The sequence below is a fragment of the Martes martes genome, assembly GCF_963455335.1.
Source record: "Martes martes genome assembly, chromosome: 4".
NCBI lineage: Eukaryota > Metazoa > Chordata > Mammalia > Carnivora > Mustelidae > Martes > Martes martes.
In genome coordinates, this window is record NC_137891.1 from 16,968,444 (window position 1) to 16,984,342 (window position 15,899).

Genomic DNA, 15,899 nt, shown 5'->3' on the forward strand with positions numbered 1-15,899 from the left:
AAATGGAAACTTTTTATTTATTTATTTAAAGATCTTATTTACTTATTTATTTATTTGACAGAGATCACAAGTAGGCAGAGAGGCAAGCAGGGGTGGGGTGGGGGTGGGACGCAGGCTCCCCGCTGAGCTGAGAGCCTGATGCAGGGCTTGATCCCAGGACCCTGAGATCCATGACCTGAGCGGAAGACAGAGGTTTTAACCCACTGAGCTACCCAGGCGCCCCAATGGAAACTCTTAAATGAAATACTGTGGGGCACCTGGGTGGCTCAGTGGGTTAAGCCTCTGTCTTCGGCTCAGGTCATGATCTCAGGGTCCTGGGATCGAGCCCCGCATCTGGCTCTCTGCTCGGCAAGGAGCCTGCTTCCCCCTCTCTGCCTGCCTCTCTGCCTACTTGTGATCTCTCTGTCAAATAAAGAAATAAAATCTTAAAAAAAGAAAGAAAGAAAGAAATACTGCAACACCATGAGAGAGGTGTGTGTATTTTCAAAACCAGGCTGAGTAGGTGTGCGTTCTGGTAAAAAGGGGAAGTGGAGGTGAAAATCTGGTTTTATGTAGCTGATTCTGGCTGGCAGGATCAGGATATTTTAGAATTCCAATCCTTTCGGGTGAGCAAGCAATTTCAAGTTCACCCAGCTTTCCATTCTTCCCTATACATTTTATATCCTGTGACTTGCTGTTGTCAAACACGCACCAGCGTGGCCCACGAAGGCCTGTTTGCAGCTGCCTGAAAATGGACAGGAAAGCAGGCTGAGGCAAGTGCTCTTGGGAAACCAACGCCTTGCATTAGGACTTTGCCTGCTGGACAAGAGAGCATTTTGCTTACTGCGAGTATTTTGGTTTACTCTAGGATTATGCTTTAAAAAAAAAAAAAAAAGATTGTGCTTTATGACCACAGACACAAGAATTACTTCTACATATTATTGCATGCTCTACGTCAAGTACAGTAGTAGAATTTTACATTTTAACTTAATCCCCACATCAGGTCCCTGAGCTATTTCTACTCTCCTTTTAGAAATGGGATCAGGGAAGGTTCTGGAAATAATTACCCAAGATGATGAAGTTGTGAGTAGCCCTGCTGTGGAGCCAGGGCTGTGTGGAGAAGCAGAGACAGAGACGGCAATGTTCTGAGCAGGGTGGGCTCACTGGGGAAGAGGAGACCCGGCTGCTGGGGAACAGAGGGGCTCCGGGCACACAGTGGGGCTCTAGATGTCCTGCTGACTTCTCTCTCACTTTTGGCTGCACAGTTGTTGAGATGATTTCCTGTCTTTGTTTCTCCATTTACCTTTAAAATAAACCCTTGTCAACTCAAGTCAGAGGTTTATGCGGGTCCTTGCAAACTGAAAGAGTCTAATACAAGCTTTAATAGCTTCAAACAAATTTTTCTTAAAGATTTATTTGAGAGAGCGAGAGAGAGCATGAGAAGGGGGACAGTCCGTCAGAGGGAGAAGCAGACTCCCCACTGAGCACGGAGCCCATATAAGGGACTCGATCGTGGGACTCCAGGATCACAACCTGAGCCGAAGGCAGACGCTTAACCAACTGAGCCACCCAGGCGCCCCTAAGAGCTTAAAAAATTTTATTATGAAAAGTACAAGAAGCCATTTACAAGCCAAAAGCATCAGAATGAAATAGTACACATAATTTTTATACAAATTTTTTTCTATACAAAAAGTTGCCCTCTGTAGGGATATAAAATAAATAATCTAAAAATCAGTGTCACTGATTGCAAAACAGGTCTCTCTCCGGCTCTCTCAAGCCCTCTATGTGGCCAAAACGTGAGGTGTCTGACATCTGTTGCGGGCCTGGGCGGTGAGTCTCTGGCGAAGAGTTCTTACTCTCTCCATAAGATCCCGCTCCGTGGTGTCCCACTGCATTCTTCTTTGATTTAAAGAAACTTCAAAAAAAGAGTAAAATTAATAGTTTAATTTTCCGATGTTAGATACAGCATTTATTTTCAAGGTAAATACGTTGCCAAAACCCAATAATGAAACGAATATTTGAAAAGTCAAACATCTTGAACAAAAAAGCCCAACATCTTGTTTCCTACGTTGTTCCAGTTACAAAGCCAAATATTTATTCGTGAATTGAATGAAGGCTATCAGAGAACTTACTTGCTTTGGGTTGTGTAGCACTTGTTTTTAAATTTGGGGGATATAGATAATTGTTTAAATCAGGAACAAATCTTGTCCAAGAGAGGATGAGAGAGTTCTTTGCAACACCCAGTTTCCTCACTAGAATACTTAAGGATAATGAGAAAAAGCACTCCAAGTCGCCAAAATTAATATTTAGAAAAGTACACCAAGACTACTTTCCCAATGACTAAATAAAAATAAATAAATCAAATGGTTTTCGTAGTGGCCAACAGAGGGAGAGTCCAATTAAAATATTACAATGTGTCCAAGTGCAACAGCCATTTCATACTGAGTTTGAGGGGCTAATAAACACTGGAATCTGGGAAAAAAAAAGGGACCTTAAAAATACACTTCTTTCAAACTTAGTTACATATTCAAAAAGCTCCAATTTCTGAAAACTGTATTTTCCTCCACAGGAATCCCACTTTTGTGTTTTGTTTTCCTGCTAAATACCTAAGCTTACCAAATATCTTGACTTGATTTTCTAATTTAGAATTATCTAACTAAAAGTTTAAGTTCCGACATGTCAGAATAAAGAACAGATTTTCTAATTTAGAATTATCTAACTAAAAGTTTAAGTTCTGACATGTCAGAATAAAGAACAGTTGAAAGTCCCGTGTACTTTCATTCAACTTATGCATGACTTTTGGTTTAATTTCTATTCTGACACAGAATCTATAGATGCATATAGAGCATGAGTCAGCAAAAAATTACAACGCTGCAATCTCACGACTTGTTACTAGGTGTATTTCTTATAAAGCCTGTCTTCAGAGGACACTGTATAAGACTCTGTTCTTCTAAAGGAACTCAAAAGATCTCGTTAAATTCTGTTTCTTCTATATGATAGTTTTGTTGAAAACGTTCCTTGTCCCCTCCCGCATTTTAAAAAGAAATCAAATACTTCATTGGGAAAACCATCAGATCCTTTATGGGCTAAAGCTGTGACTGTATTTCTGTATCAGGTTTCCACCCGGTCCCTTGCAAACATAAAAACTTGCAGGGAAGCAAGGGGAGGGATCAAATGTCGGCCAATCAGCATGAAGCTGTTTGTCTTGAGCGGGTCCCTGGCTCGTGCCCCCAGCAGTCCATCACAGCGCCCCCCACCCCCAGCAAACCCCTGTCTTCAGTGGCTCCTGGAAAGAGCCCAGTCCAGAAGAACATTCCGAAAATTCAAATACACAATAGCTTTGAAAACTAATGCTCAGATTTTCTTTCCACAAGGGTGTAAAACCTAGTTGTGAATATCATTACTTTAGCCAGTCACGGACTTGTGTAGGCACCTGCAACTAGTATTAGAGAAAGGAAATCGCATCAGTGCCATCCATCTGGCAAATTTTCTCTATTTGGTTTCGGTTTGATCCAGTTTTTTCTCCAGCTGGAAGAACTGAGAACCCTGCTGTCTCCGTTTCAGGATTTCCATTACCCACGCCCTGGGGAAATGGCATCAGAATGGCGCAAACACGATTCAAGCCGCAGTCTTGCATAAATGAAGGTGAAATTGTAAATGAGAAGAAATATTGCATGCTTATCAACTCACTGCATGTTGAAGAATCCATTTCCAAAATGTCATTTAGCCGTGAGGTTCGAGGCAGACAGCTGGAGGCGACCTGTCCATTTTGGTCCCTAGACGCTGCTGTTGCAACAGTGAGAAGATACAGAACAGGTTTGGGAGTGAGTGGAGAGCCTTTCTGAATTCCAAATGGTCCCCAGGAAATGACAACTGCCAAGGACCGAAAAGTCCCCAACTTCTATTCTGAGAAGAGCGCTGTCCCCATTCTAAGGGCAGGGCAAGGGCAGTTATGAGCTGAAGTTCTGGTGACATATTTTAAAAACACCTTTAGCTAAAACAAAGAGCCAACAAACAAACCACTCAAAAACAGAGATGTTAGGATAGAGATCCCAAATGTTTCTTGGACAAGATTATGAGAACTCCCCAGGGCCCACCCCTGGCAGCTACCACCGGGCGGGGCCTCATGGCACCAACAGAGCACGGGAGAACCAGCGAGAGGCAGGCTGCCCCTGCAAACTTCCAGAACAGCGAGCAGAGCAGGGTGCCTCCCCCTGTTCCTTGATCACTCTCATCTCAGAAGTTTTACTGGCCCCTCGGCTTTGTTTTCACCATTCCCCAACTTCTATGGCTTTTCAATTAAGACACCCAGGTCCTTTTTTTAATTTTTCAGCCCAACTAGAGTCATGACTGTCCCTTTCTACTCCCATCACAGGGTCCGAGCCTCCAGGAGTCAGGCCCAGACTGTCTGAGTTACACTGACTTATTAAGATGCCTTTTACCTGGTCTCAAGGGCTGCAGCTAATGGTTTTAACTCACAGTTTTAGCTCAATGAGTCATTAAGACTGTTTGGGGCTGATTACCAAATGACTAATTTGAACTGGTGTGAGGAAATGGGATGTGAGAGTCATCGTCACACATCAGAAGGGCTGTCATGTGGCAGAGGTAGTACATGTAATCTGTATTTGCTCCAAAGAACTGTTTCTAATGAGGGAGTTAAAAAAAAAAAAGGCATATTCAATTTTAGGTTAACGAGACAGAGCTTGTAAGTAAAATACTGGCAGAAATGGAATCAGGTAGTGAGCTCGCCAGCCCCGAACACTCCGGCAGAAGCTGGATAACTGGCATTCACTACACACACGGCTGATACTGGTTCTCCAGATCTTTCCACATCTGAGACCTCACTGTCCCTTGTCTCTCATCTGTCCCCCAAAAGCCATCCTGCCCCTGGCTGTTTACTTCCTCTTCCAGAAGGGCCATGGTGTGAACAACACTTCTGTTCCAGCACAGAATGGTTCCCTCTGCCAACAGCCATGTTTCAAATACTGGCTGAGCAGAAAAATTTTAAAACAAAAATCCAGCTTCCTAGTTCCTATCCTAGATCTGCCAAATTAATTCACTGTTGGTAAGGTCCTTAAAAGGGTTTTAAAAAAAAAATCTGCAATTTACAAAAAAATAATAAATGCTAATAGTAACACATTTGAACACATTAAGAATAAAGCAAAAACTCGAAGTTTCTTTCCTGTACTTTTTGCACTGCAACTTATTCTTATTAATGTAATGTATTTTAAAGCCCCAAAGGTGATTCTTATTAGTTTAAATCAGTATTTATTTGCTGAATTTGTATTAAGAGTACGATTTTAAAAAGGAACAAAAGGTACAAACTGAAATTCTTCCCTTCTAATCCCAAGCACCGAGTTCTTTACCCAGGAGGTGAGCCCAACAGTAGAGTTTCCAGGTCATTCTGCTGGGTAGCCAGGAGCCAGGTTGGCAGACAGGATGTGGCCCACTTCCTGAGCCTGGCACTGAAGGTCCCTGTCCTTTGCCTTCTCCAGTGACATCTCTAAGGATCCTGTACATGAGCTCTCTCCAGCTGGTCTAACAATCCCCATGGCAGGCAACTTTCTGCCATTGATTAATTACATCTAACAAGTTCTGTCCTGTATGAGCAGGGTTCACGGAGGCTGTGGTTGGGGAAACCCACAAGAATCATAAAGGAAAATTCTGTGTGCCTATGTGCATGTGCATATTTCTGGGAAGAGTCTCAGAGAGGCCCACAAACCATCAACGGCTAGAAAATGGTGCACTGGGACAAAATTAAAGACTACCCGGTCTAGAATGTTGTCATTTTACAAATGAGTACATTGAAGACCAGTCAAACGCCTGTGTTCATTTACCATAAGGCTGGCACTAGGACTCAGGGCTCCTGCCTCCTAGTCTGGGATCCCACACCACACCATGAAATTCTCCCTCTGAAGTGTGCTCCCCATTGCTCCAAGCCTGCCCCCCAGTCTTTTTTTAAAAAGATCCAGTTATTAAAAACCTGGTCCCCACCATGTACAGCCATGTACTCATGTCTTCTTTTCAAGTAACAGTTTCATTGAGATAGAACCCACATGCCATAAAATTCACTCCTGAAAGTGTACGGTTCAGTGTTCTTAGTGTGTTCAGAGTTGCACAACCATCACCATTAACTCTAGAACATTTCTGTCACCCCAAACTCCCCATCAGTAGTCACCCTCCCAACCCTGCAAGTCTGCTAACCTACTTTCTGTGTCTACGGATCTGCCTGTTCTACACATTCCACATGAGCAACATCACAGGATGTGTGTCCTTTGATGTCTGGCTCCTTTGACTTAGTACAGAGATTTCAAAGTTCCTCCATTTTCCAGCATAAATAAGTACTTAATTCCTTTTTATTGCCAACTAAGTTTTCACCGTGTGGATCTGTGTCGATTCATTCCTCGTCTGATGGCTCTCCAGGCTGTTTACACTTCCCGGCTATTACGGTAGCGATGCTTCGACTTTCCTGAACGGGTTTTTGTACAGACGTGTTTCCCATCTCCCGGGTATGCAACTGCCAGGTCACACGACCACTTCGTGTTTGACTTTCTGAGAACCTGCTGGACAATTTCCCAAAGTGGCTGCCACTTTGCACAACCTGCAGCACTGTCCCCATTTCTCTCGGACCCTCGTCAACACTCCTGCTGTGTTTGATTACAGTCACACTAGCATCTCATTCTGTTTTTGTATTTTTACATTTTTTTTCCTCATGTGGTTTTGGTTTGTGTGGCTCTAGTGACTGATGAGGTTAAATGTCTTTTCATGTGTGTACTGTGGCCATTTGTACCTTCGTTGGAGAACGGTATATTCAAATCCTTTGCCCATTTAAAACTGCGCTAATATAATTTTATAGGACATGGCTATTCAGCTACAATTTAAGTTTAGAGACCATGGATTTTAGGGGTAGCAAGGGCCATTCACACTGTCCAGAAGATCCTGTTTTCTAGAAAATAATAAGAATTTCCTCCTCACTGGTAATAAAAATTTGACACTAAGCAAAATTTTTATTTATTTTTTAAAAAGATTTATTTGGGGGAGAGCATGAGTGTGGGGAGGGCAGAGGGAGACGGAGAATCTCCAGCAGACTCCCCACGGAGCACAGAGCCCACCATGGGGTTGGATCCCAGCACCCCGAGATCACGACCTGGGCCGAAATCAGGAGTCAGACACTTAATCGACTGAGCCACCCAGGTGCCCCCCTGCCATTTTAAAAATTTTAAATAAATGACCCGTCCCTGGCAGACTCTTACCAGTTTCCTACTTCCTGGTGCCTCCATTCTAGGCCCTGAGGCACGAACAAATGGCGAGTGCCTCCAATCAAAAATGAAAATGCCATTTTCCTGATTATAGCTGAATTTCTCCCAGTATCAAGAGCGAATGACTGATTTCACTTATATACTCTGATTAAGTGACAAATCCGTAGCCGCTTGCCTTTTGAAAAATGGATGATTATTAGCCAAATTACCTCTCATTGGTGAAATTTAGGAAAGTTAAAAAACAGGCAGCACGGTGGGGAGACCCCGCGGGAAGATAACTGAAGACAGAACGGGAAACTTCTCCTGCACGTTCCTCCTTTTTCCTATTTCTAAAGCCACAGCTTCTCTAACAGCCTCAAGCATCGTTTCTGTCTAGAGGAGGGGTGAGTGTGGGAGGGTGCCCGGCAAGCAGCAGCTCCCCTGCTTATTGCCTCTTGTGAGCCACTGGGAAATATTTGCTTTGTGCGAAGAGTGACCTTCCCCTCCCTCCTTCCCTGCGGGCGGGGGGCTGTCTGGGACCCGAATCTAGAGCCGGAGACCTAATGACGAGTATCAGAAGTACGCGTAATTCAATGCCGAGGCGTCTAACCTACATTTCTACTTTTCAAATGTGTGAATTACAGAAGCTAGGCACACAGCGACATTATTCACAGACGCCCAGAAGTGGACACAACCCTCAGCGCTCATCAGCTGATGACAAATGGATAAATTTCAGCGTGGAAGGTCCTGTACAGTGGACCACTGGCCATCGGCTGGATGACACGCTGACGCGCGGACGAGCCTCAGAACGTCGCGCCAAGTGAAAGAAGTCAGACACAAAAGACCAGAGGGTGTGATTCCATTTATACGACGTTTTCCTGAACAGACAAATCTATAGTGACAGGACGTTGATCGGAGGTGGCCAGGGGCTGGGGGTGGGGGAGGGGAAATGGGGAGTGACTGCTAATGCATAGAGGGTTTATTCTGGGCACTAAAACCGTTCTAGAATTGATTACAGTGATGGTTGCACAACTCCGTGAATATATATGTATTTTTACATATGGCAATATAATCCCATAAAATCATATGGCATGTGAATTATTTAATCAGTAAAACTGTTACTAAAAAACGGTAATCCGTATACAATAAAAAAGACTGGAATGATGCAAAATGCAGTAAAATAAAAGTTCATTGTAACTGCACTTGATTTTAGAATTTTTTTTTAAAGATTTTATTTATTTATTTGACAGACAGAGATCATAAGTAGGCAGAGAGGCAGGCAGAGAGAGAGGAAGGGAAGCAGGCTCCCTGCTGAGCAGAGAGCCCGGGGCTCGATCCCAGGACCTTGAGATCAAGACCTGAGCCAAAGGCAGAGGCTTTAACCCACCGAGCCACCCAGGTGTCCCTTGATTTTAGAATTCTAAGTAATTTAGGTTTTCACAGTTGATGCCACTGTAAGTCTGACACCAAAACCTGACGGTTACAGTGACTCTCCTTGTGCTACTTTGCTATACTGTTGTTTTGAGGACCAGTTGTTGGCGAAGCACATATTTTTACCAAAAGAAACTAGAAGCATGGTGGCTGAGAGAGAGTTTTCTTGATCGGAGTTTTTAAAAACAAACATACAAACAAACAAACAAAAAACAAGTCCTAGCAACCAAAGAAAGGGCCACTAGTGGTCACCTTTTAGCTGAGCACTGACATGAATGACATACACCTCGGGGACTTACTCGTGACAGCAGAGCACACTGAGTGCATGGGTCTGTGACAGCACGGAGAGGAAGGCACTCACAGACACTCACCTTTCCTGTACGCATGTTCAGCATGTTCTAAAGCATCATTTGTCTCTTTCTCTAGAAAGCACTTTCTGGATGCATCTGCGAGAGCCGAAGCTTTCTTTTCTGATTTCAAATGGAAGTCTTTTTCTTTAGCTTCCTCCCACTAAATGCAATAAATGAAAGAAAAGAAAAATCACCTAAAAGTTGGGGTCATGGTGGTTCCGAGAGTGGAATAAGTTCCATCTGTCTTCTCTACCCCCCTTCCTTTGGGATTCCCACGGCACGCAGGGTCTGTCTGGTTTTAGGGTAATCTGAGTACCTGCCTTGGGCCTCGAGGGCAGAGGCACTTCTCACGTGCCCCCCAGGAGGACCCAGGAGCCCCGCATCGGGCTCTCTGCTCAGCAAGGAGCCTGCTTCCCTTCCTCTCTCTCTCTGCCTGCCTCTCTGCCTACTTGTGATCTCTGTCTGTCAAATAAATAAATAAAAATCTTTAAAAAAAAAAAAAAAGCGTTTAAAAAAAAAAAAAACAAAACAACACAAAGAAGCATCTCTGTGTACCAAGAAAAGCCCTCACAGTGATTCTGAGCCCACCTGCAAATAAACCATTTCACCCCACACCCAGCAGCACTGGACACGGCACAGTCTGGGGCCAGTGTCAGGAATCCTCGAAGACGTGGGCCTCCACCATGACTTTCCTGGACATCGCCCCCCCTGCTCCCTGTCCTTGACTCAAAGTGTGATCAGACAGGGCCACGCGTCCTTCAGCTGGGGTAGCAGAGAAATGAACAGAAGAGTGACCTGAAGGAAATACATTATAAAAAGCTTTCAGAATAGACATCACGACAGAGCAGCGTGAAGAGGAAGGAACGAGGCCCAGGTCTCTGGATCCTGATCTCTCCCCAGCTCTTCCGCGTCCTCAGGGAAGTCTGTGTGTCTGTGATAAGACCTGCAGCGTGTGGGCACCAGAGACGCTCGTGGGATCAACCGGAGGGGACATCCGTGTGACGGGACGTAAACTCTTAGTTGCCTCCTCAAATCCTTTCATTCTTCTTTAGGAAAAGAATTCTAATATTTGCCATTTGATTATGTAAACTTTCAAAAAAAATTTTTTTTAAAGATTTTATTTATTTGATGGAGATAGATCACAAGTAGGCAGAGAGGCAGGCAGAGAGAGAGGGAGGCAGGCTCCCCGCTGAGCAGAGAGCCGATGTGGAGCTCGATCCCAGGACCCTGGGATCATGATCTGAGTCGAAGGCAGAGGTTTTAACCCACTGAGCCACCCAGGCGCCCCTAAACTTTCAAAATTTAAATGAGGAGTAACAAAAAATGTGTGACACCATTCTTACCTTTCTAGCTTCCTCCCCCATCATCGCATCTAATACTTCTGTTTCGGTCCTTCTGTTTTCCCGAAGGAGTCTGGCCACTTCCCGGTAACACTCGTGGCGCTGCAGATCGTCACATCTTTGTTTACGTAAAGCCTCAATTCGCCAGTCGGCATTCAGACATGCTTGTTCAGCTTCTGCCAAATTTTCTTCAATTAACTAAGAAATATTTGCAAATTTCAGAAACAAGGTCAGACTATATATAAAATACAGTATATCTGTTCAATGCATCCATGTGTCTAGGGTGGTTTTTTGTTTTTTTCTTTAAGATTATTTATTTATTGGAGAGAGAGAGAAAGAAAGAGCTCGCGGCAGGAGGGGCAGAGGGAGAGAGAATCTTAAGCAGACTCGGTGCAGAGCATGGAGCCCGGGCCAGGGCTTGATCTCATGACCAAGAGATCAGGACCTGAGCTGAAACCAAGAGTCAACGTTTAACTGACTGAGCCACCCAAGCGCCCCTAGGGTAGCTGTTTGTAACCTTGGTTGCACTTTAGAATGACCTCACAGTGTTTAAAACAAACTGGTGTCCAGGACTCAACACAAATGAATTTATTAATCCCTGGGGTGGCAGGATAATGGAACTTTTTTTTTTTTTTTTTTGAAGATTTATTTATTTGACACAGAGAGAGGGAGAAGAAGCAGGGGGAGAAGTAGGCAGAGGGAGAGGGAACAGGGAGCCTGATGCGGGGCTCGATCCCAGAACCCTGGAATCATAACCTCGGCCAAAGGCAGATGCTACCCACTGAGCCACCCAGGCACCCCAAGGATATTGGAACTAAGGCATACGTAGTCAAGGTTGAGAATTTTGAGGCTAAGCAATGAGTGAGATTAAACAATCTCCATCTTTCAACCTTTTGAAAAGGAGTCAGAAGAGCTTGTTCTTACAGACTGGACAAAAGCCTTCAAGGAAAAATAAATGGTAGGCTATTTTGGAGGGACCCCCTCAGGGACTGTTGTTGAACAGAAGGGAGGGAGACCTTACACTATTCCTGGCTTTTGGACCAGGGCCAGGCCTGGCCGCAGACCCATTTAGCATTTTGCTAACTGGGTAACAGAGCAAGTTCTTTCCTGAAGCTCCCACATTCTGTTTCAATTCACTTAAGCCAGCGTTTCTGAAAGGGTGCTCCGCAGATACTCTAGAAAGTAAGTTTGGGAAATTTTCTTAAAGAGTCACAATGTACCATACCCTCAAATGTGGCAGGGAAAAAACCTAACTTTAAATAGCACTTCCAACACTTACTTGCCACTCCCCGTTTTACCGAGTAATAGTTATTAATATTCTACAGAATATACTTTGGAAATGCTGGCTTATATACCAGGCGAAGACCTGATGTTTTGCAACTAATCTGCTCGGGGACAATTTCTGAGACAGAACACAGTAGGTCAGTATCTCTAAAGTTACTATTTCCCTTGTATTTTCTCCTAAGTCTTTAAATTCTCAGAGAGTATAAAAGACACATGTGATGTGAGTAACCTCTAAAACTAACGTGAGATTCTAGGAACTGTGATCACCGAAGCAAAGAAATCAACTAATGCAGCTTTTAAGTTTAATCTTGAATTTCTTCTTTTAAAAGGATGACAGTTGGAAATGTCCCCCTCTCACTATATACTAAGTTTCCCATATTTTTACCTTCTGAGTTTTTTGGTTCTGAGTTTGATCTGTTTCTATCAGTTTATGAAACATGTGTTCTTCAAGATCCACTTTTCGTCTAAAGGCGTTTGCATCTTCTCTCATTTCTTTTGCAACAGCTTCCTGGCTTCTAGTAAGATTCTGTTAAAAAAAAAAAATCAATTGTAAAAAAAAAAATCACAAATCTATATAATAATGCTAGAACATAAAATGGCACTTTTTTCCCCTAGAATACTAGCACACAAATAAAGAACTGTCATCTGATTTTCAAAGTAAAAAGTAAACAGCAATGACGTCACTGAACACACAAGAAAGGACCCCTGAAAATTGTCTCATCCAAAAAAGTATTGAGAACATGGCATGACCAACTTTTTCAGAACTCTGGAAATTCTCCAAAGGCTTGTAGCAATTTGGGGAGCATTTACTCATAAAAATGGCTGAATCTTGGTAAGAGGAGTAACCCCCTTAGGGCATTTTTAACTTGCACTATCCCAAGTCCCACCCCACCCCTAAACTCTTCATTAGGCTTGAAAACCAAGTAGCCTGGCAGCCAATGGCAGGGGGAAAAATGGAGTTGCAAAAGTAGAAAACTCCCATTCCCAGATGATTGTCACCATTTGACCTATGTGGTGGTTCTGGAAGAACCCATTCCTGAGGCTGTCTTTATTTATCCTCAGAACTCACTCCTCTGAACAGCATTTGCTGAAAAACATCAGAGCAAACTGTTGAGTATCTTGGCTGCCTGAGGCAGCGGGCCACCGTGCAAACCGCAAGTTAATCAAAAGGCTTTATAGGAAAAGTTGGAGAATTAGATGTCTGCAGGGGACTTTGAAAAGCTCTGATAGATTCCTGGGACCCTAAAAGTCTATGTGCATGTGTAAGGCTGTGCACTTAGCAAGGGCTATGTGAATGCTCAGATCCGAGAAGGTCCTGAGCTGTCCAGTCTGGTGAACTGAGGTGCTGCACGGTCATGAGGCAAATATAAGACAGCGCTGTACACTACGGAGCCAAGTGCTGAAGGCACGCCCCAACGTAATGCACACAGAGCCCACTGGCCGAGACTAGAAGCTTACTGGTTCAAGGCAAGTATGGAAATCTCTGTCTGGTCATGACTTTAATTTAGTTCCATAAATTAATCTTTACAGAATTAATTCAGACAAGCCACTAAGAGATAAGAAAACCCTGAGGAAGGTGGAGAATCTGATTTTCAGAACTGCCACACTTCACTATTTAAATATCTCGTTTTCAACAAAAAATTACACGAGATATTAAAAACCAAAAAGTATGGCTCTACGTACTCAGAGTAGACATTAACCACGTGTTCTCCAAAGAAGATACAAGAATGGCCAATAAACATGAAAGCATCACCAAGTGGACTAGCACCATTAACCATTAGAAAAAAAGCAAATCAAAACCACAAGATACCACTTCACGCTCAGTCGTAACGGCGATAATCAAAAGGATGTGGAGAAATTAGAATTCTGCGCTCCTAGGTACAAATCTAAGAAAACTGAAAATATATGTTCAAACAAAAAGTTGTACATAAATCTTCCCAGCAGTACAACTCATCAAAGCCAAAAAGGGGAAACACCCCAAATATCTACCAATTGATATTTGGATAAACAAAATGTGGTCTTATCCTTACAATGGAATATTATTCAGCCACAAAAAGGAAGGAAGTACTCGCTCATACCGCTACAGAGATAAACCTTGAACACGTGATGCTATGTGAAAGATGCCAGGACAAAAGACTATACATTGTATACATTTCATTTAAACGAAATGTCAGAATAGGCAAATCCATCAAGACAGTATATAAGTGGTTGCCAGGGTCAGGGGACTGGGGATGGGAGTGCTAGTGAGTACAGTGGTTGCAGAGAAGGAGAGCAAACAGTATTCACGAAAATTTAAGTTAAAAAAGCAAAATATCAATTGTGTGTACTAAATAATCTCACTTATCCTTATTAATGATATTAGTAGTTACTTCTCAATTTAGGGATTGATTTCTAATTATCTACTGGTAACATAATTACCTTCATAATGAAAAATAAAAATGTTTTCCAATTATATGCAGAGAAGATATATGTATGAAGAAGCTTATTGCCACAAACCGTAAACCACTTAAACATCCGACAATAGAAAAAAACGTTTAAATAAGTTACGGTTCATCAATATCTATTACAAATGACAACTACCAAGATACGTAGTCATTTACAAAAAGGATTTGATTAAGTAAAAAAGAAAAGCAGAATATAGAATTTTAGCTACTCCATAAAGAGGTGCACATTCCAACGAAAAGATTAGCCCTTGACCAGCTCTAAACCCCTGGAATCCCTTGCCTGATAAGAGTGTCTCTGTAGGCCTGGGCCCTTGGGCTCTGCCAGGTAGTTCGTGCTAATCACGTGACTTCTGGTAGGAGCCCCAGGACGCACCGTATCAGCCTGGCTTCTCAGAGCAAGTAACTACCATGCACCCTGCATGCCTGAGGGACTGACGCCCGGTAAAACCCGGGATGCTGAGACTCGAGTGTGCCTGCTGGCAAAACTCTCCATGCGCTGTCGTACATCTCTCCTGGCAAAATCAGGCGCCGTTTGACTCCACTGGGAGAGGACAAGGGGAGGCTTGTGCTGGTCTCTCCTGGGTTCTGCCCTTATGTGCCTTTTACCTTTGCCAAGGCATTCTGTTGTTGCTGTTTAAGTAATCTCTACACCCCTCACAGGGCTCAAACTCATGACCCCGAGATCAAGAGTCATGGGCTCCACTGAGCCAGCCGGGCGCCCCCTACCTTCCCTGAGTTTACTCTGTATCCCTTAGATGTAATAAACCATAACCATGAGTGTACCAGCTTTTCCTGAGTTCTATGAGTCCTTCTAGCAAATCACTGAACCAGAGGGTAGTCTTGGGGCCTCCTGTCACTGACATATAGACATTAACTCCTCTAATCGTCAGTCTTGGCAAGGGTGGTCCTAGGCCAAGGAGAAGGTACATGTGCCTGAGAGAGAGACGGAGACAGAGGCCAAAACTGGACTTGAGGAAACAGGGTTCCAGGAGACGAAGGGGATGGAATCTGGATCAGAGGTCAGTATGTGCTTATCTGTGCTTCATTTTATTCTTTCATTAAAAAAATTTTATTCAAATTAGATATATATGGAATATTGGGCATATATTTCCAATAGAGGTCACCATAATATTGTCTGTTTTCTGGGATATGATTTGTTTACAAATAGATGCAGTTAATCAAACTGATGTTAAGAGCTAAGTTTGGCAGATAAAGTATTAATCACTAAAACTGATGGAAAAGGCAGGAGGTGCACATCTGAATCTAACGGACCCAATCATGTTCAGGATTTTATAAGTTAGTTTTGTTGAGTAGGCTTAGTCTTCTCTAACCTGTTTGCTTAATAAATACTTTCCTCAGAAGAGGGCAAAAATGATAACGATCCACAGAAAGAAACTCTTCTGGGGGCATTCCTGCCCAAAGCACGTGAGCTGAATCTCACCATGAGGAAACAACAGACAAATGCTAACTGAGGGACACTACAAAATACCTGGCCGGATTCTTCAAAAATACCAATGTTATAAAATACAAAGACAGACTCAGGAGTGGTGCTGACATAAAGGAGACTAAAGAGACATGACAACTGAGAAAACGGATTATCTGAGATTTCCAGTTGTACCACAACTGATAACATCTGAATAAGGCTTATACAATGGATAACAATAATATGCTCATTTCATGATTTTGATCATTGTTCTGTGGCTGAGTGATAAGGATTCCTTGGTTTCAGGAAATATACGCTGAAGCATTTAGGGGGAAAAGGGCATCAGGTTTGCAACTTTCTCTTAAAAAGTTCAGAAAAAAAATGTATCTACATGTGTCCAGGTACATACA

The 15,899-nt window shown here is 43.1% G+C and overlaps 1 protein-coding gene across 3 annotated transcripts in view; it reads right to left on the bottom strand.

Moving 5' to 3' along the window:
- Nucleotides 1-1,559: 1,559 nt before the first annotated feature.
- The window catches only part of TBC1D31 (TBC1 domain family member 31), a 66,216-nt gene continuing 51,876 nt past the window's right edge, over nucleotides 1,560-15,899 (bottom strand). Inside the window, exons 18-22 of one of the 3 annotated variants that reach the window (XM_080801066.1) lie at nucleotides 12,008-12,148; nucleotides 10,342-10,536; nucleotides 9,020-9,158; nucleotides 3,670-3,765; nucleotides 1,560-1,894 (exon numbers count right to left, since the gene is read on the bottom strand). In XM_080801066.1, the coding sequence (XP_080657192.1) occupies nucleotides 1,761-1,894; nucleotides 3,670-3,765; nucleotides 9,020-9,158; nucleotides 10,342-10,536; nucleotides 12,008-12,148 (705 nt within the window). In that variant the 3' untranslated portion in view covers nucleotides 1,560-1,760. The remainder of the gene's footprint in view (nucleotides 1,895-3,669; nucleotides 3,766-9,019; nucleotides 9,159-10,341; nucleotides 10,537-12,007; nucleotides 12,149-15,899) is intronic. The other 2 variants (XM_080801067.1, XM_080801068.1) reach the window with 2 other exon arrangements.